This window comes from Lepisosteus oculatus, chromosome 11 (genome assembly GCF_040954835.1).
Source record: "Lepisosteus oculatus isolate fLepOcu1 chromosome 11, fLepOcu1.hap2, whole genome shotgun sequence".
In the NCBI taxonomy this organism is placed as follows: domain Eukaryota; kingdom Metazoa; phylum Chordata; class Actinopteri; order Semionotiformes; family Lepisosteidae; genus Lepisosteus; species Lepisosteus oculatus.
The window spans coordinates 19,417,412-19,443,286 of NC_090706.1; the positions used below are offsets into that span (position 1 = coordinate 19,417,412).

At 41.7% G+C, this 25,875-nt stretch overlaps 1 protein-coding gene across 8 annotated transcripts in view; it reads left to right on the forward strand.

Annotated features, from left to right (window-relative positions):
- The window catches only part of adgrl1a (adhesion G protein-coupled receptor L1a), a 308,794-nt gene that overhangs the window by 231,703 nt on the left and 51,216 nt on the right, over positions 1-25,875 (forward strand). For 7 of the 8 annotated variants that reach the window (XM_069195903.1, XM_069195906.1, XM_069195908.1 and 4 more), the window contains 7 exons: positions 10,120-10,223; positions 13,244-13,429; positions 14,649-14,687; positions 16,946-17,126; positions 18,134-18,256; positions 24,691-24,896; positions 25,652-25,825. In XM_069195903.1, coding sequence (XP_069052004.1) covers positions 10,120-10,223; positions 13,244-13,429; positions 14,649-14,687; positions 16,946-17,126; positions 18,134-18,256; positions 24,691-24,896; positions 25,652-25,825 — 1,013 coding nt within the window. The remainder of the gene's footprint in view (positions 1-10,119; positions 10,224-13,243; positions 13,430-14,648; positions 14,688-16,945; positions 17,127-18,133; positions 18,257-24,690; positions 24,897-25,651; positions 25,826-25,875) is intronic. The other variant, XM_069195907.1, reaches the window with a different exon arrangement.

Sequence of the window (25,875 nt, forward strand, 5' to 3'; positions counted from 1 at the left end):
CACAGCCCCAGACAGCTCTCAGCAGAGGAAATGTCTGTCTCCCACTTGCTTTAAGCTTCCTATAGACTGGAATGAGTTAGCTTTTCTAGAACTTTAATTAAAATCGTATGCGCCTTTCTCAGAGAAAAAGAGAGAAAGACGCTCCTGCATTTTCTCAGTTCCTTCTCTATTGCCAACATTCTGTAGTACATAATGAACCCCCCCCCCCTTGTTCTTTCAAAGAAATATCAAAATGAGCCGCTCATGTGAAGACAGAGCTGTGTAAGTGCAGATGAGCTAACCTGATGCATTTATCTGCTCACAGATGGAATCATTCATGCATTGTGCTCTTTTTCCAAAGTGGACAGGGTTTAAAGTACAAAACGTTGTATCTCCATTTCCTTAATCAAATGTGGGATTATACAAACAATTCAGTCTATTTTTAAAAAAAAGGATCAGCGATCCTTGAGTAGCTGAGTAGCTTTTGTCAAGTAAAAGGCTCCTGGCTGGGTTGAAGAGGTTTAGAGCCTTGAAATACAGATTTAGTATGTGGTAGCTGAGGACAGTGATGGTAGGAGACATCGGCAAAGTGAGGATCTCCCAGACACAGGGGCAAGACACTATTGGGACTGAATTCATGGGATGTCCATACAAAGGTAGTAATATACATGTACAATATGTGTGTGTAAGACACACACACTTATCAAGGTCAGCTGAGAATCATAATATGTGAGCAACTGATCACAGATCATGTCTGGGATGAAATATATGTGCCAGACCAGATGAGGCCATTCAGCAAGATTAAAGCTACCTAAATGAATCCAATGAGGTTAAAGATGCAATACTATTACTACAAATTCTATTAATGTCTAATGCAACAATCAGGCTTGCCCTTATGTGTTTGTACTGTATATGAGACATTAAGTAGAAGAATCTGAAAAACCCACCTGTTTTACCTTAGCAATGTATGATACATTTAGAGCCAGTTAGCACTTCAAATACACTGTTTTAAAATTCAAGAAACTCCTGATTAGAGAAAATTGAAGGAGGAGTGTGCATTTTTTTAATAGAATTATTGAAAGATAATGACAATTCATTACATTTATATCCCATTTTAATCCCCAAAGATCCCCCACCTGTGAAATACGACAGCTATTCTGTGCCAACAGAATCTTAACCAATCAGATTAGGCAAGTGAGGAAAACAAGGCTGTGCAAGCTCAGAGTGGAATTTGGTCAGCACAACATGGTTAACACCCCTACTCTTCGAAGTAATGCCACCGTGCCGTAGGATTCTTAATGACCAAATAACCAGAACCTCAGTTTAATATCTCATCTGCAGGTCATCATGTGTTATAGCACCGTGTCTCCAGTCGCCATACTGGAACATTGGCTTGGAAATTCTAGTCCAGAGGTAGACCACCAGCAACTGGTCACCAAGGCCACTAACATTAACTGCCGTGACCTCCTGGGTCAACACAGCCCTGCCATCAGTCCATTTCCATATGTGATTTTGAGCTTGATACTTTTTTAGCAAATATACTGATTACAAACCACAAACCCCACCAGTAGCTGCTGTAGCAATATGAGCACAGGAGTAACCTGTTGAAAGAAATCGTATGTGAGAATTTTGTTCTGGCCTTTTGAAGAAAAAAAAAGAAAAAAAGCTGCTGTCCTGTGCAATTTCACAGCTAGGAAACCAACAAACAGGTCACGGCAGCAATCTAAACCAGAGGCAATAACAGCATGAACCCACACCTCTGGATCCCCTCTCATTGCGCTGCTGACGTCTGACTGGGTTTGACATTTGAAAACACAAAACTGGATGAAAACAGCTTGATCTCCCACCTGAGCAAACAGACCACAAGCAGAGTAAAAGATTTTCCATTTACCTCCCAGAAAATACTGATGGGAGGGGAAGAGGGATTGCAAAATTACATCTTATAAACTACAAATGAGCCTCCTTAGACATTTAATTTGAAATGCGGAATAAGGGGTTCTGGCTGTTGAGAGGCAGGCCTTTGATTACAGCAGCAAGCTGTGTCTCCGCTCCTCTTGTTTAAAGCAAGCCCTGTTTTGCCTGGATTCAAATTCCCGGCGAGAAAAGGATTTTCGTTTTGCACTCTCATTTCTTATTTAAAAAACCATTTGTTCTCCCACAAAGCAGCAGGTCTGAACACAAAAAGGACAGGGGTAGGGGGGTGATTTTGCTAAAGTGGTCAGGCAAGCTGAAAAGCAATTATATCCCAACTGATGCAGGATTACTTCAGAACTGTATCTCATTTCCCTGGTAACTGCCAGTGCCAAGCTTGCTGGATAGTGTTATTCTATGATATTTGGGCTATGATAATCTAGGTCTGTGGTAATGTCTATTTTTTCCCAATAATCACTGTACATTATCTACTTCAAGCTAACTGTTTTCAGTAGACAGGTGATGCTATTATAAATTGAGGCAGTATTAGTGTCTCTCCAGGGTACAACCAAAAAGACTGGTGGCGCAAGCCAGATTTTGACTAAATTTTGCAACCCACCTAACTAGGAGAGAACTTTGTGTCAGGAATGGAAGTGGAGACCAGTAAGTGTCACAGCCTTCAGACAAGGGTGATGCAATGTGCTGCACCTCTTCAAGCCCCTTTGAACCAGAGAATCGTATAACTGTATACAGTTCGGAAAATACAAATTAAGGGTATCACAGAGTGCTGACATCCTTTAATGGATTTTGTGACCAAGCAATTGACTCAAGGGTCCACTGGGGTTCCTTCCTGAGTTCCCCTCTGAGTTTCAGCTCTCTGATATCTTGGTGAGCTAATTATTTGCTTAGTTGAACAAACATAGCTGTTTGTAGCCTCCTGTTTTCAAGTTTATGGTTCAAAAAGCACAAGACCCCAGATGGCTTACAATCTTGAAAAATTCAAATATCCATACATCTATTTTTTTATAACCGCTTTAGCCAATATAGGGTTGAGATGGAGCCACAGCCTATCCTAGCTAACAATGATCCCAAAGCAGGGTACACCCTGGACAGGATGCCAGTCCATCACAGGGCAGACACACAGACACAAACACAGATATGCACACACGCTCACACCAGGACTAGTTTTCCCAGAAGCCAATTCAGTATGTTTGGACTGTGGAAGAAAATATGAGCACCCAAGGTAACCCATTTAATGCGGGGAGATCACACTCCACACAGATAGCTTTCCAGGAATTGAACCAGGGCCCCTTTTTGTGAGGCAGCAAAGCTAACCACTGCACCACCATGTCCCGTACATTCAGATATATCTACATCGGCATAAATTTACATTATGGGGTAGAGCGGTGGCTCTGTGGCTAAGGATCTGCGCCTGTGGCTGGAAGGTTGCCGCTTCAAATCCTGCAGCTGGCAGAGGAATCCTACTTCGTTGGGCCCCTGAACAAGCCCTTAACCCCAACTGCTCCAAGGGCACTGTACAATGGCAGACCCTGTGCTCTGACCCCAGGCTCTCTCCCTGTCTGTGTGTCTAATGGAGAGCAAGCTAGGGTATGAGAAAAGACAAGTTCCTAATGCAAGAAATTGTAAAGGGTATATAAAGTGATGTTATTATATGGCAGTCATGATTCATTTTCCATTCAGATTTTGTATAGTGCCTTTCACAATAAGTTGTCACAGAATACCTAACAGTGATTAGCACAGACTGTACAGATGGAGTTATTCAGTACAATAATCAAAAGGAAATCAGTGGAAGTGGAAGCATGGTATTTTATAGAATTATATAACAGTGTATCCATCACCAGATGGTGAAACCATCAAGCACAAAGGAGAGAACAAAAAAAAAAATCCATATGGAGAAACTTTTTTTTGTACTAGACAAAAGACACAGCACTAAATGAATTCCTGTCTTTCAGACAAGGTTTAATAAACAAGATCTGTTCACACAATTGACATCGAAGATCCCATTATAATTCTTACAAAAGGCGTGGTCTTAACATTGGTCTGATGCCTGGACCAAAAAAAAAACAGTGTTTCCTGCCCTTTCTTCTCCATTAGGGCGGGGGGTAGTTGAAGAATATAAGAAAAGTTGCAAATGAGAGCAGATCATTTGTTCATTTTGCTCATTAGATAGTTTCATGGATCGTGTTCGTCTGTTTCTTAAAAGATCTGTGGGAATCTCCTTCAGTGATATGTTCCAGATCCCCTCAACCCTTTGTTTAATAAAATGTTTTTTTTTTATATTTCTAAATTACATTCAACCATTCTTTGGAAAAACATGTGGTCTTAAGTTCTTGATCTATTGTTATTCCTGAAGTAGTCATCTGTGTTGAGTTTAAATTGTTCGTTCCAGTCTCTTCCATTCAGCACTAGAGGGATTAAGTTCCTTAACTTGTACAGTATGTGTAATTACATTCCTAGAAGACCAGAAATTAATTTAAAGGGATGTCTTACCTAGGCAGGCTAAATAAGAGTAACTACTGTACATCATCTGTCTGGTACTGCAGGCCTCCTGAAAAGTTCAGCGGTTTTCTGAGGAGTTAAACTGTGAAACGTTAGAGGCACTTAGCACATTTTACTGGAGAAAGAGTCGAAGACTGCACAGACACCCCTTGCCAGTTCATTTCTGTTTAGCAACAGTGACAAGGAAGAAGGGAAACTGTTAGCAGTCCGTCTGAGGTGACATGAGATTGATTCACAGACTGAGAAAGCTCTGCTTCAGCTGGGACTCTGGGGAGCTGGGGAACACAACACAAAAGTGTTTATTTTGAGTACAGCAGTCTTAAAGTGTACTAGTGCTTTTCTTTCAAAATTGTTTTGCACAGCATTGTGGGGAAAGTGGGCCGGCGACGTTCTGCAGAAGTCTCAGCAGTGAGCAAGGCCTTTTTAAAGTAAAATATTGACATTAGATGCTTGTTTCTCATTGCTATTAATGTCTGGCCAATGGACATTCCTGTGCAAACAGGAGCCAAACACACTATCTTCTTTTCAGCTTGCAATCTTGTAAATACCATCTGATCTCCAGACAATGCAAAAAATGAAATCTTTTCATTTGGACCCACCTTATATCTGATCGGAATTGCTTTGCCGTTAACAAAAAGTAATCAGTAATGAGAATACTGCTCTCTCATTTGTTATGGCGTTTCTACTATCTGTCTTTCAATGGAAAAGTAAAGCTCAGCCAATCTTTACAAGTCATTTTAGCTATTATGCTGCAAAAGCTTGTAAATTAAGACCAGTTCGCTGTGCTTAGGTAGCTCAGCTGTCCTGGATTACTAAAAAATGTTAGCCTTGATTAGACAAAGTCTTACTCTTAGCACTTCAATGATAATATGTAAACATTAAAAGGAAGGCTGTCATTATCATCTTAAATAGATGTCAGTTGATTATGTAGTGGAAAGGAGAAAAGCTGTAAGAGACACTGAAAATCATAAGCTCTAATTAGAATTCAGTCCTGGTATGTTTCTTCCCGTTAGTGGTTTAGCTGGAGTTAGCCATACAAGTGGAAATGAAATCAGTTTCCACTGTAACAGGATGGGGAACAAGAAGGAAAAATTGATTTAAACTGCATTGGATTTAATAACAGCAATATGGAGTGTGTGGCTCACCCCCTCCTCTGCGAATTTTCACTACTCCCATCTGGGAGACGCCTCTGTGCCCGTAGGTGTACCAGTTATAGGCTTAGGAAATCTTTAATCTCCTCTGCAATCTCATTCTCAAACAATGTAAAATAAGTTACTTATCTCCTGAAACACTGTAATGCTGATCTTTGTGGGTGATGTTTGTTTCTGTCAAATTGTTGTGTTAGATTCTGCTGCAAAAACTGTTTTCCCCTTCAGGGACTAATAAAGTTTGACCTGAACTGAGCTGAACAAAAGACACGTCACCCTTCACCTCTGAGAGTGCATATAGTGTGGTTCTCTGTGCCGTTCGTTCACAGCCACCAGGAAGCGACAGTGCACGTCTGGAGCTTCTGCGTCTCTCAGTGGGTACCGCTAATCTGTGCCCAACACTCTCGCGCTCTCTCTCACCAGTTCCCTCACCCCTGTGAAGACAGTCAGCAATCAGCTACTGCCTGCTCACACTCTCACTGATCCCACATCCCCAGCTTGCTAATGATAGCAATGAGATCTGTAGGTTAACATGGGGTGTTACATTTAACTGTGTTCCACTCAGTCACTCTGTCATCTCCACTAACTTCACTATCACAAGGCACAAGGACATCTAACAGTTAGCCAGGCGGTACCATTTCAAGAAGATCACTGTTTTATTACTTAAGATTACTGTTGTACAGGTATGTTTTAGAACTGGTTGTCCGTGTTGTTATGTCTTATTCCAGGTGTTGAGAGACACTGAATGTTTTAATTCTGCTTAGCTTCCCTGAAAAACTAAAAGATTAAACTAAACCTCTGTCGCAAGCAACTGCTGTATAAAGTACAGGCAAAAATATGTGGGAACATTATGCAAAATGCTATTTATTGGAATGACAGTAGGCCTCTGTGTGTTGCGACAATTTGATAACTTGTAGTCTGCGCAGCTGGGTGTGTATTGATATACTGTATGTGGTTAATTACAGAATATGCAGACAAGGATGAAAATCATTTGGGTGTGTGAGGGGTGCTAACAAGGCTGTGTGGTATCATAGGAATCTGCTGAAAGCTTGTGAACATACCTACCCTGTGATAAAAGTTGCGTTACTCAATCCTTTAGAGCTGGTAATGTAAAATCTGTAGTCAAGTTTAATAAATGTGAAGACACTATAAAAACATAGAAAAGTGCTGGTAAAGTAAGGTAAATCAGTATAAGAACAAAGAACAAAACCATGGAAGCATAATAAAAAAACTCACCTATATTCTTCTATTTATATCAATATAGAAGTAGGCCTCTATAGCATATTTCCTTTAGAGTCTATTCTTTCAACTCTTTGACTTGATAGTGTGTTCTATGGTCTTGCAACTCCTTGAGTAATGAAAAACCAACTTTTCTCTTACCAGAAATCACTGCAGTTCATTTCCAGGACAGACCATTCTGCTCCTGATAACTGATTTGATGTGAATTCTGTTGAACCACTTTAAAAACTGGAACTATCAACTCCCAATGATCCACTTTGATCTCACAACTAACAAAATTGTTAGTGTTCCCTGGAGGTTCCAGCTCCATCTGTGTGTTGGAGTTAAAAAATGAAGGTTTACTTTGATTTTCTCAGTCTGCTTCAGAATTTTGAATTCCCTGGTAAACTTCATCAAGTGAAGTGATTCCGGTTGATTTATCATGTCTGTGTTGCACATACCTTTTACCTGGGGTCATGGATTCCATCCATCCATTTTCTAACCAGTTTATCCAATTCAGGTTTGCAGGGGAGCCAGAGCCTATCCCAGCATGCAAGGGCCACAAGACTCAGGACAACCTTGATAGGACACCAGTCCATTGCAAGGCATATACAGTGCCTTGCGAAAGTATTCGGCCCCCTTGAACTTTTCAACCTTTTGCCACATTTCAGGCTTCAAACATAAAGATATAAATTTTTTATTTTATGTGAAGAATCACCAACAAGTGGGACACAATTGTGAAGTGGAACGAAATCTATTGGATTTTTGAAACTTTTTTAACTAATAAAAAAATGAAAAGTGGGGCGTGCAAAATTATTCGGCCCCTTTACTTTCAGTGCAGCAAACTCACTCCAGAAGTTCAGCGAGGATCTCTGAATGATCCAATGTTGTCCTAAATGACTGATGGTGATAAATAGAATCCACCTGTGTGTAATCAAGTCTCTGTATAAATGCACCTGCTCTGTGATAGTCTCAAGGTTCTGTTGAAAGCGCAGAGAGCATCATGAAGACCAAGGAACACACCAGGCAGGTCCGTAATACTGTTGTGGAGAAGTTTAAAGCCGGATTTGGATACAAAAAGATTTCCCAAGCTTCAAACATCCCAAGGAGCACTGTGCAAGCAATCATCTTGAAATGGAAGGAGTATCAGACCACTGCAAATCTACCAAGACCTGGCCGTCCCTCTAAACTTTCAGCTCAGACAAGGAGAAGACTGATCAGAGATGCAGCCAAGAGGCCCATGATCACTCTGGATGAACTGCAGAGAACTACAGCTGAGGTGGGAGAGTCTGTCCATAGGACAACAATCAGTCTTACACTGCACAAATCTGGCCTTTATGGAAGAGTGGCAAGAAGAAAGCCATTTCTCAAACATATCCATAAAAAGTCTCGTCTAAAGTTTGCCACAAGCCACCTGGGAGACACCCCAAACATGTGGAAGAAGGTGCTCTGGTCAGATGAAACCAAAATCGAACTTTTTGGCCACAATGCAAAACGATATGTTTGGCGTAAAAGCAACACAGCTCATCACCCTCAACACACCATCCCCACTGTCAAACATGGTGGTGGCAGCATCATGGTTTGGGCCTGCTTTTCTTCAGCAGGGACAGGGAAGATGGTTAAAATTGAGGGGAAGATGGATGCAGCCAAATACAGGACCATTCTGAATGAAAACCTGTTGGAGTCTGCAAAAGACCTGAAACTGGGACGGAGATTTATCTTCCAACAAGACAATGATCCCAAACATACAGCAAAATCTACAAAGGAATGGTTCACAAATAAACGTATCCAGGTGTTTGAATGGCCAAGTCAAAGTCCAGACCTGAATCCAATCGAGAATCTGTGGAAAGAGCTGAAAACTGCTGTTCACAAACGCTCTCCATCCAACCTCACTGAGCTCGAGCTGTTTTGCAAGGAAGAATGGGCAAGAATTTCAGTCTCTCAATGTGCAAAACTGATAGAGACATACCCCAAGCGACTTGCAGCTGTAATCGCAGCAAAAGGTGGCTCTACAAAGTATTAACGCAAGGGGGCCGAATAATTTTGCACGCCCCACTTTTCATTTTTTTATTAGTTAAAAAAATTTCAAAAATCCAATAGATTTCGTTCCACTTCACAATTTTGTCCCACTTGTTGGTGATTCTTCACATAAAATAAAAAATTTATATCTTTATGTTTGAAGCCTGAAATGTGGCAAAAGGTTGAAAAGTTCAAGGGGGCCGAATACTTTCGCAAGGCACTGTACAGACAAAAACACAGACACTCACACCAGGGCCAGTTTTAACTGAAGACACTTAATTTACTTGTATGTCTTTGGACTGTAGGAGGAAACCAGAGCACCCAGAGGATACCCATACCAGCATAGGGAGTACTTACAAACTCCAAAGAGATAGCACCCCAGGTCCAGAATTGGGTCCAGAATTGAGCCCAGAGCTGCAGCGCAGCCAGGTAGCAACACTAACCACTGCACCAACTTGCCCTTCCATGTCTACACTATTAACACTTACTGTAGCTGTCTTAATGATTCTGCATTTTCATCTTCTCTCCAGATAACGGCAAGTATTTAATAATGGTATAATAGGACTGGATTGATGTCATCTGACAATTTTTAATTTTTGAAACAATATCTCACAAAACCTAAATTAACCCATGATGCTAGCAAACTACCAGTTTTTAACACAAAAAACATTAACCAGTGTTTGTAATGAACAATTTTGATATACACTTATGCTACAGGACCCAATATAAAATATAGTCAGATTGGAACCAAGCTACAAGATGCCACAATTAAATTAATAGGAATAGACTTATCCAGCAGTGGGCAAAGTGTGGCTGGTTTGAGGAGTATGGCTGCAGCAAACTGCGGGTCTCTGTGTCCTTGAAAACCACTGCCAAACCCACCAACCCCTGAACTGGAGGCACATCCAGTTCCTCGTCACTATCTCAGCTGAAAGGGATCCTACTGAATGAAGAGAATGAATGAAAGAGGCTGGAATGCAAATATTTGATTTCATAATGTGTGCTTTGTTTTTTAGCTGTTCTTGAATCTTGCTGGGACTCAATGGGAGTCCCTTAATTTCATTCTTCTCTCTGAGAGTACTTCCCTACATGTTGTCCAAAGTGCTTGATTACATTTGGACAGATCACAATATCTGCAGTATCCCAGTTTCCTGACTCTCTTTTTTTTCCTCTCTTTTTCTCTTCCTGGTTTCCCCCTCTTATTTACTGTCTCATTCCCCCATGGCTGTCTGTTCCCATTCACTCTCCCTCCTCTCGCTGTCTTCTTTGCTCTTTCGTAACCCTCCCATCCTCTCCCCCTGCTCCCTGTCTCTGTCTCTCACAGGTATTGCATCATTCCAGTGCCTGTCATCTCCAGTCATGTGGAATCCACGGGGTCCTGACCTCAGTAACTGCACCTCACCTTGGGTCAGCCAGGTTGCACAGAAGGTATGGCTCCTTCTGAGCTACTTATACTGCATGTAAACCTTGCACTACGGGTTTATCCAGATTCTGTTTTTTCTATCAGACAACACATAAAATGAGTAGGAAGTTTATCCATTTTGGTATGCTAACCTGCCACAATATATAATAATAGTGTGCTTTATGAGTTACAAATTTTGATCAAAGAAATTTGATTTGTCCTTCCTTTGATGTCTACCATGATTCCTAAGACATGTAAAGCAATAGCACACCAGGCATTTTCATTATCATATGGAGAAAAGATTGATGTAAACAATCTCACCGGGGATGTTGCTAGAGGAAACCACTGACTTCGTTAAAGTGTCAATTCAGACAGCCTCCACATCCAGACAATGGCTGTTGGCAGTCACAAGAAGCTGCTGAACCAAGAGAACAATGAGAAGATCCCTGAACAGTCTTAAATGTCCCCAGACATTTATGAACACTTTCTGGAATGAGTGCTATGACATGTTGTAGCTACTGTATCATCATTAGCAGTGGTGGACTTACCCACTATGTAGGGTATTTCCTACTTATCTGGTAGGACAAAATATACTGATGTTAAAAAGAAATGCAACACCTCCTCCTCCACACTCTGGCCCTCCCATCTGTGTGGAGCAGGCTGAGGAGTGACTCATCCCTGAAGAGGACCTGATGCAACTGTTGACGAGTCCATCGCAGCCTCTGTCTGGCCCAGGCCAGTTGGGTGTGATGTTTAGGGGGTGTGAGTGGAGAGCCTCTGACAGGTCGCTTTGCTCTAAAGCCAGCAGCATGGAGTCTCACTGTCTTGTCACTGATGCGGGCATTGTGTCTGCCGGCAGTTTCAGTAGCGGTATGGGTGGCAGGTCTGAAACGATCTGTCATCACATCACACAGTCCTGCTCTGGTGTTGTCACTCGAGGGCGACTGGATCTTGGACAGTCATCTGTCCTGCAAGTCTGCTGAAACCTTCTCTGCAGTTGTGACCACAGTGGAGCGGCTTACTCCATAGTTTCTGGCAATGCCTGCCTGCAGCATGCCAATGGCTCTCTGCTTGCTTCTGGTGACGTTCGAGGCATTATGGAATGCACAGAAAACGGACTAATTGTGGTCTTCTTCTTGCAGTGACCAAGGCTTTGAATTAAGGCCTTTTTAAAAGTGTTCTGATCAGGCATTGTTCCACCTAGACCTCGTTGAGTAGAGGTGCACCTAATGAGCTTTCGTGTAATTGGCAAGCTGCAATGCCTCACTGCACAAGCTGTATTGCTGGTCAGAGGGCTTTAAACAAATTGACAACTTTTTGTAAAAGTACATAAGCTATAACTATAGTATTCTTTTCTAGAAAATGTTGTTTCTTTTTTCCATTAGTATATATGATACAACATCCATCCATTTTCTATTTTCTTTAAATAGGGGGAGCCCTAGCCTATCCTGGCAGGGCAACAAGCACAAGGCAGGGTACACCCTGGACAGGACTGCAGTCCATCATGGGGACACACACAAACAAAGACACACGTACACTCACACCTAGGGCCAATTTTCCCAGAAGCCAATTAACCCACCAGTATGTCTTTGAAATCTGGGTATGATACTACAGTGGAATTTAAATTTAAAAAGAGACAGTAGCTATTTATAAGTGTGCATAATGATCAAAAACATTTACTTTAAAGAAGTGACATAAATTGTCACATCAATTGTCAATTGATTATTTAGAAAATAAATATTGAATTTCTTGAGAGCACATAACTTGATCTTTAGTAGCCTAAACAGCAGATACACTTCGGACTACTTAACATGCACAGGGAAGTTCATAGCATTTACACTGCATAACTGCATATATTAAAATATTGCACACAGCCCGAAAACTTTGAATGTGTAAAGTGATGTAGTATAAACAGAAAAATACAAGTTGGTCATCTCCATTCTTACCCTATTTTGAGAGCCTTTGTATATTACTCTGTGAAGAGTGGATCCTATTTTGTTAGAAGTTTTATTTTTTAGCACAACCTTGAGTTCGAACTCTTGCAGACCTTGAGTCTTGTGTTGCTACACCAGTAAAAACTTGTCCAAGTTTAAAACCATGAAACCATGAGAGCATGTCGAGCCTGTGGTCCAAATTTAGCTGTTTTGAACCTGGTTCATGCCACTGGTCAGTTGGGACCAATAAGCAATATGCTGCCTGGTTAGGCTCATGCAACAGTAAGTGGTAATCTTACCACAACACTGTCACTGGTAGTGGATACAGCAACTTCTTTCATTGAGGGACATGTCTCTCCTTAGTGTTAACTCTCCTGTAGGGACTGTGGAGCATGCAGCCAATCACACTATCAATGTCTCTGATGGGTGGGTGTGCCACAGCATGCCTCTCATTTTCTCAAACTTTAATTTAATCTAATTTATAGCCACTCGTGTAAGAATTTGATTGCCTGTGGTTGGAGAGGCACAGAATCTTGAGTATTTCCAGCATAAAAATGAAAGTTACATTTATATGTTATATCTATGTGTCCTGAAGGCAGCATCTTTACAACAAAACAACAGGGGACGAAGGATGGAAACTTGAGAAACACCAAACTGCACTGTATCCATCTCATTGTCTCACCCATTGAGAACAGTTGCTGCCAATATAAAAAAAAAAGAAACCAGCCAGGCTTACACTTTACCAGACTGAACAAAATGAGACTGCAAGTGATTTATACAGTAAATGTATTTTATATCTTGATACACAATGCAATCTCCACTGTGACTTACAGGCAGATTGTGCCATCTGGAGGAGCAGTGCATCTCATCTGCTGCACAGCTCAGGTCAAAGAAATCACTGTCTCTAACATTATCCCAACTGGCGCAGGCCTGTCAGATAGTGACAAGATCCACAGATCTGAACCTGTGCTCAGAGCAAGAGCCTTTATTGTTTGAACAGCTCTAGGTCTCCAGAATTCCAATTTTCCTTTAAATATAGCATTAGGCAAGCATACAGTATATCCTCTAAAATGCTGACAGGGACTGAGGAGGTTCTAATTGTGTAATTCCAGATTAAGAGTGGAGAGAATGCAGCTAATATTGCTGGGGAGCTGGTGAACCACACTAGAGGTAGGATCCATGCTGGGGATGTCAGCTCCTCTGTCCGGCTCATAGAGCAGCTGCTGGACATTCTGGACGCCCAGCTCCAGGCCCTGAAGCCAGGCAATAAGGAGTCTGCTGCTAGGAACTACAACAAGGTACAGTACTGTACTGCCGCAATACTGAATACAACCCTTCCACCTACACTGACACACTGCAGTGTACTACTGTACTGAGACACTGCACATACAGTAACACTCTTCCCACACACTGACACACTGCAGCACACTACTGTACTGAGACACTGCAGATACTGTAACACCGTTCCCACACACTGACACACTGCAGTGTACTACTGTACTGAGAACCTGCAGATAACACCGTTCCCACACACTGACACACTGCAGTGTACTACTGTACTGAGACACTGCAGATAACACCGTTCCCACACCCTAACACACTGCAGTGTACTACTGTACTGAGACACTGCACATAACACCCTTCCCACACACTGACACACTGCAGCACACTACTGTACTGAGACACTGCAGATAACACCCTTCCCACACACTGCAGTGTACTACTGTACTGAGACACTGCAGTTACTAATAGTGTAATCACTCGGTGAGACAGAAGAAAATAGGACTGTCCTGAAATACTGTATAGAAAGTGGCATGTTACTGCTGTTGTGGGCGTAGTTACATTTCATGTCACCACAGTAAGTTCAAGCAAAAACTTTAAAAGTCACTTCCGACACTGTTGTCAGTTGCCCAAAATCCCAAAACAAGCTCATATTGAAGTTAGGTTCCAATGGAATGCCCTGTAGCACACTTGTCATGAAGCGAAATAAGAGAAATTGCATTGTGTTTGCTGTACTAAGTGGTGGCTTCATTCACATGTCACAGGAATAAGTAGGATTAAAAAACCCCAGAAAAAAACACAGCATGCCTAATGATTTCTTTCACAGTGAAAATACAAGTATTTACAGGAGTGACTCCTTAATAATTCTGAACTTTATTTTAAACTTTGAAATCTCAAAGCCCTCAGTCCTCTACTAAGTTAATGTCTCAAATTGAACCCTGACCTGCATTTATTTGTCATTCTTCTCCTTTTCCATCCTATATACAGCCAGGTAGACAGTGTACTGTTACAATACTTCTTTTCCAAAGCACATCAACATCAAAAATCACATCTCCACATGCAAGGCTGAGGGAATACAGTATCTAGAGAAAAGTGTATACAATCTGTCATTCTCTACAGCTAGGAGCATCATAATGAATATTAAGTACTGTATGCCCTATGAAACCATTCCTAGGGAATGGGGAATAGGGTCCTGCCTTTTTTCCTGTAATGGTTAACAAAACTTCTTTTTTTCAGCTACAGAAGAGGGAGCGCACCTGCAGAGCGTATATCCAGGTAACGTCACCTCAGTCAGGCTCCTACCCAATTCTCCTGTCACCTCAGTTTCCTCTAAATTCTGTTGTCACCCTGGACGCCAGTCTCTGATTCTTTGCTCTCGTTTCGGTCCTTGGGTCTCACATGAGAGGAATGTCCCGTTTGTGCAAGAGATATTTTCTGCACACACAGGGCATCATGTTTTTTTCTTTCTTTTGTTTGGTCCTCTGTCCTTGTCATTAGGAATCTCTTTTCTTTACTTGGCTTCTTTCAAGTGTTCTGTGCCATGAGCAGCTCTGATGTGTTCCCCCCTATTCTGTTTGTACAGTGCACAGAAAAGCCTCTTTGAATTACTGGTGTTGCAAACCTGGCCTAGATTGTTTATATCAGTGTTTCTGAACCTTTTTTCATCTCACGGCACACTTTTGGAAATATACAAAAGAAGAAGTGGCATACCCCACCACCACCACACACACACATACACATCATTGCCCTGAGCATAGTATTATTTCAATTTTGAATCAGTGTCTGTCTCATCGTTGTTGTGTTGCACTCTGCGTCTGTTGGGATTCAAGCACAGTCCCTGTAAAGGATCAGTTCTTAGACAGTGGATAAGAACCACAGAACCAAAAGGCCAGTCTTACACTGTCAAATGGCAGCTTTTTTCACTAGTTTTCAGAGTTTCAGAGGGGGGTGATGTTCCTTCTGCAAGTGTCTCAGTGCACTCAGTCCTGTTACACATACAGTAAGCTGACGGGAACTGCTGACAGTGAACGACAGAGCTCTTGTTCAGCTGCTCTCTGGTGTGCTCCAGCTCACGTGAACAGTCTTCTGTCTCTTAAATGAACACCAACCATACAACACAACACTTTCTCTGTTCCACAGACTAATACACCCATCCATTTTCTAACTGCTTTATTCAATAACGGGTTGCGAGGGAGCCAGAACCTTTCCTGGCAAGCATTGGACAGAAGGCAGCATACACCCTGGATGGAATACCAGTCCATTGCAGGGTACACACAGACAACCACACAGTTGCATCAGAACAATTTTCCCAAGACCTAATTGACCTATCAGTATGCCTTTGGAGTGTGGGATGAAAACTGGTGTAACTGGAGGAAACCCATATGAACACGGGGAGAATATACAAACTCCACAAAGAGAGTACCCCTGGTCCAGAATTGAACCCTACCCTACTGCACTACTATCCTGACCAAAACTAATAGATCTAATACATCTAACCAATATTAAACGTTGTTTTCTCTCATACCTAACTTTTCCAAAATAGTGGAGCAGATCTGTTACTGTCTAAAGGCACACCACTGCTCTGCTGCACTCCAGTTGAGAAACTCTGGCTTATACAGTTTCATTACTGCAACAAGCAATTACCATGTGAAAGGGCTTCTCAAGGCAAGCAGTGAGAAGAAAAGTAGAGAGGGAACATCAGGAAATGTCAAGAGAGAATATATTGGAATGCTTTTTCAGGCCTTTGAAAAATGTTGGACCATTGAAGTCTTTTCAAACACTATATCCTCTTCTTTTCTTAAAATATGAGAAGATCGTCATATGCCAAGGTCACATGGCACATCATTCTAAAGAAATATATCATTTCCATAAGCCGAATGTTAATGTTTCTCTATTTCTCAATATCTCTCACTCTAATGCTATTTCTCTACCGATGTCAATCTTGTTCTCTCTCCCTCTTTTTTAAAACTTTGCTACACTCTCTGTCACTGTAACTCCACTTACAGTACCTGTCTTTCTCTCTCCTGTGTAAGAGTTAAACTGACCTTGTCTGTCTCCCATTCTCTCTCATTCATTCCCTGTGGTAAATTATATCTCTCTCCATTACATGCTGTCCATTTTCTACTGCCTCTCTCTGTTATTATTTCTTTTTTATCCGTATTCATCTTTTGCTGTGTTTGTGTATTTCTCTCTTTCCCTGAGTGAGTTTCTTCTTTCTCTCTTTTCTTGGGCTATTCTATTCTCCTGTTACTCCAATGTTGCTCTGTCAAAGTCTTTGTTTCTGGTGTTTTTTCTGTCTTCTTTCTATTTTTTCCAGGATTAGTTTCTTCTTTTCTCTGGGCTAGTTTCTATTCCCCCATTTCTCCGTGTTCCTCTGATAAACCCTCTTTCTGTGTTATTTCAGTGTTTTCTTATTCCCTGTTCCTGGGTTAGATTCTTCTGTCTCTCTTTCTCAAGCTAGTTTCTATGCCCCTGTCTCTCCGTGTTCCTCTGACTGTCTCTCCTGCTGTGATTTTGTCTCCTGAATGTTGCAGGCAGTGGTACAGACAGTGGACAACCTCCTGCGCCCAGACGCTCTGGACTCCTGGCAGGACATGAATTCCACCGAGCAGGCCCACACAGCCACCATGCTGCTGGATGTGATGGAGAAAGGGGCATTCCTGCTGGCTAACAACCTCTACGAGTCCAAGTTCACTGACAAGGGCACCAACATTGGTGAGACAGGCGCAGGGCCTACTCCTTAAAAACTTCTCAATTTTACATGCTGTTGTGAAGTCAGAATTTGTTGTCTTTTTTTACGTTAGAGCTTCTTTTTTCTTATATATGCCCACACTATTTGGAATCGGCAAATATCATTTAGAACCTGGCTCTCTGGTAACTCGCTCGGGAGATAATGAGTCTCATGCAGATGTGCTTCTCTGAAGTATTCAGCTGCAAGCTCAACAGTGCCTGACAGGAGAGATAGTGCCTATTGGAAGAATGATTCATCTCTCAATGACATTACTAAAGTGCTGCAAGAGATGCCAGAGAAGTCATTGGCCATATGATCCCAACTCTAATGCCTACTTAGCTTTAGAAACTTTCTGTCACAGTCTGATTTGTCCCCCAAGCTTGCCCATAATCTATGGACAGGGTCTTCTCTTGTAATTGTCCCAGAGCTCCAGAATTCTATCTCCAAGGATATGAGAGTCATCTACCTAGCTAGAGTGATCTATGCATTAAAATCCAGATTCCAAACGTTTTTCTTGAGAAAGCCTTTTACTCATTTGATCTGTGTCTGCCCCTTTCATCTTCTTCTGCATTATGCTTGTTTTTTTTATTGTCCAAATTTTGTTACCACTTCTACTTGTTAACATTTGAGTTACTTTTAAAGGCAATATATAAAATAAGGTTTATAATTATACAGCCCTATCTTTACTGTAACAGGTGGTAGTTGCTGGTGGAGTCATCCAGGTCAGGTGTATCCTTTAGTTTTGGTGTTTTTGCTGAATAAAGTTGCACATTTGACAAATATAGCTAGATAGGAGATCACTCAGAAAACAGGAAATGACATGCTCCACTTTCCTATGTAGTTTAGGGAAATGGTCCCCCAATTTTTGCCTTGGCAGTGTGATGTAGTTTGGCACTCTTACACTGAGGAACTCCTCTTTCAATGCAGTGGGGTCACTGTAATCACCCCTGTCTCTCTGCCAGCACACTAACCCCTCTCTCTCTCTTACCAGCTCTTGAAGTTTGGGTCCTGAACACAGAGGCAGACCTGCAGAATCTATCCTTTCCTCAGTCCTTCCCCAGTGACAGCTCCATCCAGCTCTCTGCTTCCACTATCAAGCAGAACAGCCGCACAGGTGAGACTCTGAAACGGTTTAACACTAGGGGGTAGTTTCTGGTTTTGCCCCATAGTAGATTGACCGCAGGATGCAGAGCTCTCTGTTGCCTGGTATTTCCAGTGCTCAGATCTGGTTTGGTGGATGTGAGGTCAAAGTATGACCAGTATGTGTATCCCTAGGTTGGGGCAATAGTACTTCACTGGTCCTCGAATGTTCACGTTACACCCTTAGAAAATTGATACAGTGTCAGAAAAGCTCATGGGCAAGAGGAGAGGCTATTTAGTTCATCTTTCTCATTGACAATTGATCCAAAGTCCTAGTCTAGCCGTCTGTTGGAGGAAAAGAGGAAATCGTCTTTAAAAGGACTCTGGCAGCTTGTTCATAACACTTTATGTCCGGACATGTTAACTTAAGACAGGTTAAAAGTGAAAAGAAAACATTCAAATCATACAGTACAGCCCCTTTGGTCATTTTTTTATTAGTAGTTCATTGATCCAGGGATCCCATCCATCTGTTGCTTAGAAGGACCCAGGATATCAGCTTAAACAATTTGATAATTCTGGATTCCTAAACCCCTTTGTGTAAAGAAGTGTCTGCTGTTTGCAGTTTTTAATACACTTCCCAGCAGTTTCCTCCAGTGTTTTGCTGTCCATGGGGACCTTGTCAATCCCCTTGGGGATCTGGAATCAACATTCCCTCTTAGCATTCTCAGATCCAGACTAAAACATTCAGTTCTTTTCGTCTGTCAGTAGCACAGTATATCGTCTTTTAGACATTCCTTTTTCTTTTATAGTTATGCAATAGACATTCCTTGAATGTACATGTATCTGGGAATGTCTCTTCTCTGCACTGATCCCAGAACAACAATATATATTTTGATATGCAATTATGCAGGATATTCCAAATTAGGTCTTATTATAAGACCTATACTTACTATAATGTAAGTATATTCTATAATTTTAACTTAACTTTTGCCGATTTCGATTCTGCACATTTATCCGTGCATTCTGTTCATTCTGCTTGCCTTTTGTATTGCTTTCCATTGTTGTCTAGAAGATGTAAGTTATGTGTCTACATTCAACACCCAAGTCTTTTCCATATGTAAAAATAATAATAATTCATAATTGCTTACACTTATATAGCGCTTTTCTGGACACTCCACTCAAAGCGCTTTACAGGTAATGGGGTCTCCCTTCCACCACCACCAATGTGCAGCATCCACCTGGATGATGTGACAGCAGCCATAGTGTGCCAGAACACTCACCACACATCAGTTATCAGTGGGGAGGAGAGCAGAGTAATGAAGCCAATTCATAGATGGGGATTATTAGGAGGCCATGATTGATAAGGGCCAATGGGAAATTTGGCCAGGACGCCAGGGTTACACCCCTACTCTTTTCGAGAAACGCCCTGGGATTTTTAATGACCACAGAGAGTTGGGACCTCGGTTTTATGTCTCATCCGAAGGATGGTGCCTGTTTAAAGTATAGTGTCCGCAACACTATACTGGGGCATTAGGACCCATGTGGACCACAGAGTGAGCGCCCCCTGCAGGCCCCACTAACACCTCTTTCAGCAGCAACCTTAGTTTTTCCCAGGAGGTCTCCCATCCAGGTACTGACCAGGCTCACACCTGCTTAGCTTGTGCAGTATGTGCAGTAATACCCCTTTATACTTTATTTATCCATTGAGTCGCAAATACTAATACCAGAATTTGTTTCCATTGCCCAGAGTTTCACATACATGTATACTAGCAATAAGGCAACAGAGCACATAAACTCATCAAACTACAGGACTGTACATCACATTGTAAGAACCCAGGGTTTTATCTTTATTTTATGCTGTAATGCACTATATATATATATAACCATACTGCATCCATAAATATGCAGTGTACTTGTGTTAAAGCAGAAGTAGAAACAATTATTTATAGTATGTCTTTAATACTGTATTGTGTGAAACAACAAATGGAAACGTTCATTAATGAACAACTTTCATTTTGTGCACTGTTACTGTATTAAAAGAAAGGAATCAATGCATCAAAATCCTTTTTTTTGCAAGTGTGCAGACTGAATGTCTGAGTCCCAGCGCATAACTTCCCTGTTTTACATTAATCCTTTTGGGAAAAATTGATTCGTGATCCAATGATTTGCTGTGCGATGCACTTTTCCAGACCACATACCAAAAGTATACTGTTATGACTAGAGTTCAATCAAGTACACTGTTAAATTTATAGTTTATTATATTTTATAATTACCATCATGAACTCATCTGCTCTTGTCTACATTAAATGTCATTTGATACTTGAATTTTTCCTAAATCCTATTTAACTCCCTTTTCTACTTCAACAGCATTTATTTACCTTCCTGTGTTGGTGTCATCTGTGAACATGACTAATTTAGGAACTGTACTACAATCTCAATGACATAAAGTCAGTGCTATAAATGATAAACAACAGTGGTCCTAACAGAGATCCCTGTGGTACTCCGCATACAACATTCTCCTCTGCTTGAACAGGCACCCCTTGTCTGTGCGTTTTCTTATACATTAACCAATTCTCAGCCCAAATAAATGCATTAACGCGGATGCATCTTTTATAAGGAATCTTATCAGAAACCCTACAAAAATCTAAATATGCCATCAGATATCAGGATGTTTCTTACTGCTGTTATTCATTCAAAAATTTCTAACAAGTGAGATGACGAAGTCCTCCATTTCTAACTCCAAGACATGTTACCCCTAGACTCATCCTGCCATACAGATGATCCCTTAGTTAATGACTAATTGTTTTGTTTCTTTAATCTTGATTATAATAGACATGCTATTCATTTGTCTATGATTACTTCAGTTTTGTCAGTTTTCCTGGAAAACACCATGTTGTGTTCTACTGTTCTGGGTTTAAAATTTTCTTAAGCTTTGCTTCCATTTGTATCCTCGGGTTTATGTTTCACTGCTGATCCTGAAAGAATATACTGTATGGGCTGGATTTTTTCAACAGCTTTGAGGATAGGAGTAATTTTTTATTCCAACTCTTCATTGTGAAAATGTCCCCTTCCCCAACAAACTTGCCATCCCAAGTATTTTGCCGCTATTCAGAGTGGTATATGAACTTGGCTGTGCCCTACCAGCTATGCTTTTCTGCAAAGACTATTCATTCTGAATAGATCACTATCTTCTGTACCCCTCAGCCCCCTAATACAAACAGAGAAGCAAGGATGGCTGATCCAAATTTGTCTGTCCTTAAACTAAGCGATCAATAAGGGAGTGCAGAGTTCAGCACATTGAATCATGCTCCATAAGTATAGAGTGTAGTACAGATTAATAATAATAATAATTGCTTACACTTATATAGCACTTTTCTGGACACTCTACTCAAAACGCTTTACGGGTAACGGGGATCCCCTTCACCACCCACCAATGTGCAGCATCCACCTGGATGATGCGACTGCAGCCATAGTGGGGCAGAACCCTCTCCACACATCAGCTATCAGTGGGGAGGAGAGCAGAGTAATGAAGCCAAATCAGAAATGGGGATTATTAGGAGGCCATGATTGGAAAGGACCAATGGGAAATTTTGCCAGGATGCCGGGGTTACACCCCTACTCTTTTCGAGAAAAGGCCTGGAATTTTTCAGATCTTTCAGTTATTCTGGAACATGCATATACTGTATACATTGCATATAAGCACCACAGTCTGCATTAGGCCCTGCTTGACACAAAACGCAAGACCTACCAGATAATGTGTGTTTGTGCTTCCTCCCTTTTGTGCTTAGTGTTCTGACACAGGGATGTTTTCTTTTGAGTTAAGGCTGCCCTTTTCATATGTCAGAGCTCTTGGAAGTAGTCTGAAAAAAAGCTGAAAAGAGACCAACAACAAAAACGTTACTGGGGAGAAAACAACAATCCGACTTTCAAGCTACATCAGTGTGCTGCTCTGCGCTGGCTGACACTTTTGCATCTGTTCCATCTCCACAGGGCTCAGCCACTTCATGATTCCAAAATATTAGGGGAAGCTAAACGTGGGGTCATGTGATGCAACTTGGAGGAGAATTTAAAAATCAGCATATTTTTTCCCCCTGCTTGGTTTTCACTTGAGACTTGAGAAGCATTTGGCTTTTCGCAAAGGCAGAGTGGATAAGATGGCTTCTGTCATTCCCAAAACGTGCCTGTTCGAGAAGACTGAAATCCTCTGAAACAAAGAGCAGGAGTGGGGGGATCTCAAGTGTGTGTGGGGGACATGTCCCTGTGTCTCAACAACAGGCTTCCCAGGAGCCCTGAATGTCCTGAAACACTGCACCTGATTCTCCCAACATGCATGATGGATGAAGAAAAGAAATAAGCAGGATGGTGTTAGTTAATGCACAAGAGCACAGATTTGGCTCAAATTATTGTCTCTGATTATCCCCAACATAAGAGCTCTGTAACGGTAGCACATACAGCAACAGCAAGGTACTTGACCCCAGCTGCTCGTTCAGTTGTTAGAAGCCTGTTTGTTGGTCTGAAGATTTCAACACGTCATTGAACAATCTATTTAAATAATTTATCTGGGAGGAATGGGTTCCAGTTAACCTTTTGAGTGAGCTAGCACAGCCCTTTTCACTTCTTCATTTCCTCAGAATTATTTCTTTGAAAGCAATGGGTACGAGCTACTCTAACAAACCAGAATACATCACGTTCTAAAATGAACCAGGTCACCCAGGATGTTGCTATAGTCAATTAAGACTAGAATAAGACCTGTTGGAACGAGAGCAGCTCTCAGCTTAGGAGTGACAACAGGAGGCTTTTCTATGGGTTTGTGGAACAAACTGCTCCATCCATGCTGTGATTGGGGAACACTGAAGAATTCTTGGAGGGGCTCCGGGAACATTACACTGTGACCCATCAGATAACAAAGATGAGCCAAACTCTGTTGAAGGATCGCTCCTGTGTTCTGGCTCAAGTGGCTCTGTGACGACCTCAGTAAGATATGGCAGGCTCAAGCCCATGCAATTTAGCGAGAAACGAGGCTTGGGAGTGAGTTTTTTGCAGGACTACAGTATGTACAGTAATTGTTTGAAGAAGCACGTGGCGAGAGAATGAGGGAAAGATGGAGAGACAACGAGATAGGAAGAGGAGTCTGTGTGGTGCGCCCCTCCTGTTGTCACTCACTTTGTTGTGTGAGGCTGTGAGGGACCGAGAGAGGCGAGGGTAGATTTGTGTGCGGGGGTAGGTATTGGGCAGAAGATAAGCAGCTACACTGAGTGCCTCTCATCTGTCTTATCATCCCCGTGCATTTTGTTAGAATAAAAAAGGAGAAAGACGGTGTTAGATTATCCGCGCTGTCAGAAAAAAAATCAGTCAATTTTAAAAAGGCTCTTATTCATTTATCTCTTTTCCCCTTTCTCACTCTCTCTCCATCTCCCTGCTGTCTAATCCTGCGCTCTCATCTATCCCTCTTTCCTTATTCACCTGCTTCCCTGTGCCCGATTCCCATCATTTGAAAAAACAAATCAAGAGCCTTTCATTTATTTATGGTTCAGATAAATTAATATATAACAAATCACCCCTGTGCCAGTGCTACTTTGGGTGATATACAGTATTTTTGTGTGTGTGAATTTTATTAGTGCAAGCACATTTTTTTCAATAATTGTTTTTTACTTCAAGAACTTTGGTCTCTTTGTTCTAAACCAACATGCCTTTGCAACGTGCCTTTGAATACAGCTCTCGTGCTCTACCTTCCTGAAGACTCTCAGAAAGAGACAGTAGACAGGGTTAATTGTCACCTTCACCCATGCTATTGGCAGGGAAGGCAGGTGTTTGAGTGCAGTTTTCAGGCATATGGTGTGGCATCACAGAATTTCCTGGTCCCTCACCTTCGCACATCTGTGATGTGGATATCTTTGAGCTGTTAGCCCTGACATTTAGAATGACTCTTTTGTAGAATGTCTGTTTTCTCCAGCAGAGTGTATACGGAATAAATTAAAAATGATAGAGACAGAGGTACACATTTAAATGTGAACATTCTGCCCTTTATCAATACAACTATTAACCTCTAGTAAAGTTCAGACACTTTCAAGTTACACAGTAACGCGTCAGTCTTCTTTTAATATACAGTAAATCTCCACATCAGAAATATGAAATGACGTGGCTAACTCCGAGCTGTTTGAATAATAAAACTTCAAAATCTTGGTCATTCAAGCCATGGTCATTCAGTCTTTTTTGCTTTCTCTGCAAGGTGTTAATAGCTGGGCTGAGCTGGAAAAATGCTTAAGGAGATTATCTGCAGCTCAGTAAAAGTTATTTCTGTGTACTGCTTTCTGGTATTTGTCTCCACATATATAGCCAGGTACAGTATGTGATGTTGATTGTGGGATTTGAATCCTTGACTCTGTAAAGTGGCACCTGTTTAATCTGTCCCCTGACTTTTCTGTCACAGCACTGAACCTGTGTTATTGATGCTTCCTCTCTGCACAGGGGTTGTGAAGGTAGTCTTTTTGCTCTACAAGAATCTGGGACCGTTCCTGTCCACGGAGAATGCCTCTGTCAAAATGGAACTAGAGCCTGGCTCACCCAACAAGGGCCTGGTGGTCAACTCCCATGTTATCTCAGCTTCCATCAACAAGGAGTCCAGCCGTATCTACCTGACCGAACCCGTCATCTTCACCCTGCAGCATCTCCAGGTACTTCCACTGGCTTTTTAAAGACAGCAAAATAATAACACACAAATTCCAATTTAAAAAAAAATCACTTGGTTACTCTTCCTGTCCAAACAAGTTGATGTTTAAAATGAGAGCAAAGCTACACTGCTTAGTTAACAACAGACAGACCTGCTTGTGACCTCTGATCTCAAGGAATTAATTACTGTAGCTTGTGGGAAGAATCAGAATATTTTAATTAGAGGAGCAATGCCTTGTTTATTACCAAACTTCACCAGAAGCCATGAACTCCTATTTAAATTCAAGCACACTGTGTAACAAGACTGTGTAATGTTGACCAATATACTATTTCATGACTTACTGCGTAGTATCTCAGGATCAGCAGAAGGCAGTGCAGTTCAAGTCATTGCTATAAATATAAGGGTTTTGTTAAACTCCCTGGCACATTTTTTTCTCATTCAACACATACATTATAGGTGCCTAACAATTCTAATAGGCCCATAATTTCTCCAGGTTCTGGAGATGGTAGTGTCCAAGTATCAGCAGAGTCTAATTTGCTTTCTAAGTGACTGATTGTCCCCAGTACTCCAGATCCCACGAAACAGATGTAAAGAGACTGAATAGGAGAGCATGTTGATGTTTGATTTTTTAGATAGCACATTTAGAGTTTTACCTCTCTTTTCCACTGCCCTTGTGAGTCTGCTTCAGTATGCAAATTAAAACTAAATTCTGCAGTTTTTGTTGAACTCCTGTCCTTCTTGCCCTCCTTGTCTCTACAGCTGGAGAACCACTACAGCCCCAACTGCACCTTCTGGAATTACTCAGAGCGCACCATGATGGGCTACTGGTCCTCCCAGGGCTGCCGACTGGTGGAGACCAACAAGACCCACACCACCTGTTCATGCAGCCACCTCACCAACTTCGCCGTGCTCATGGCGCACCACGACCCTGTGGTAGGACTGGCAACACTGGCACGGTCATTCTCACTCACCACTGTCTGCAG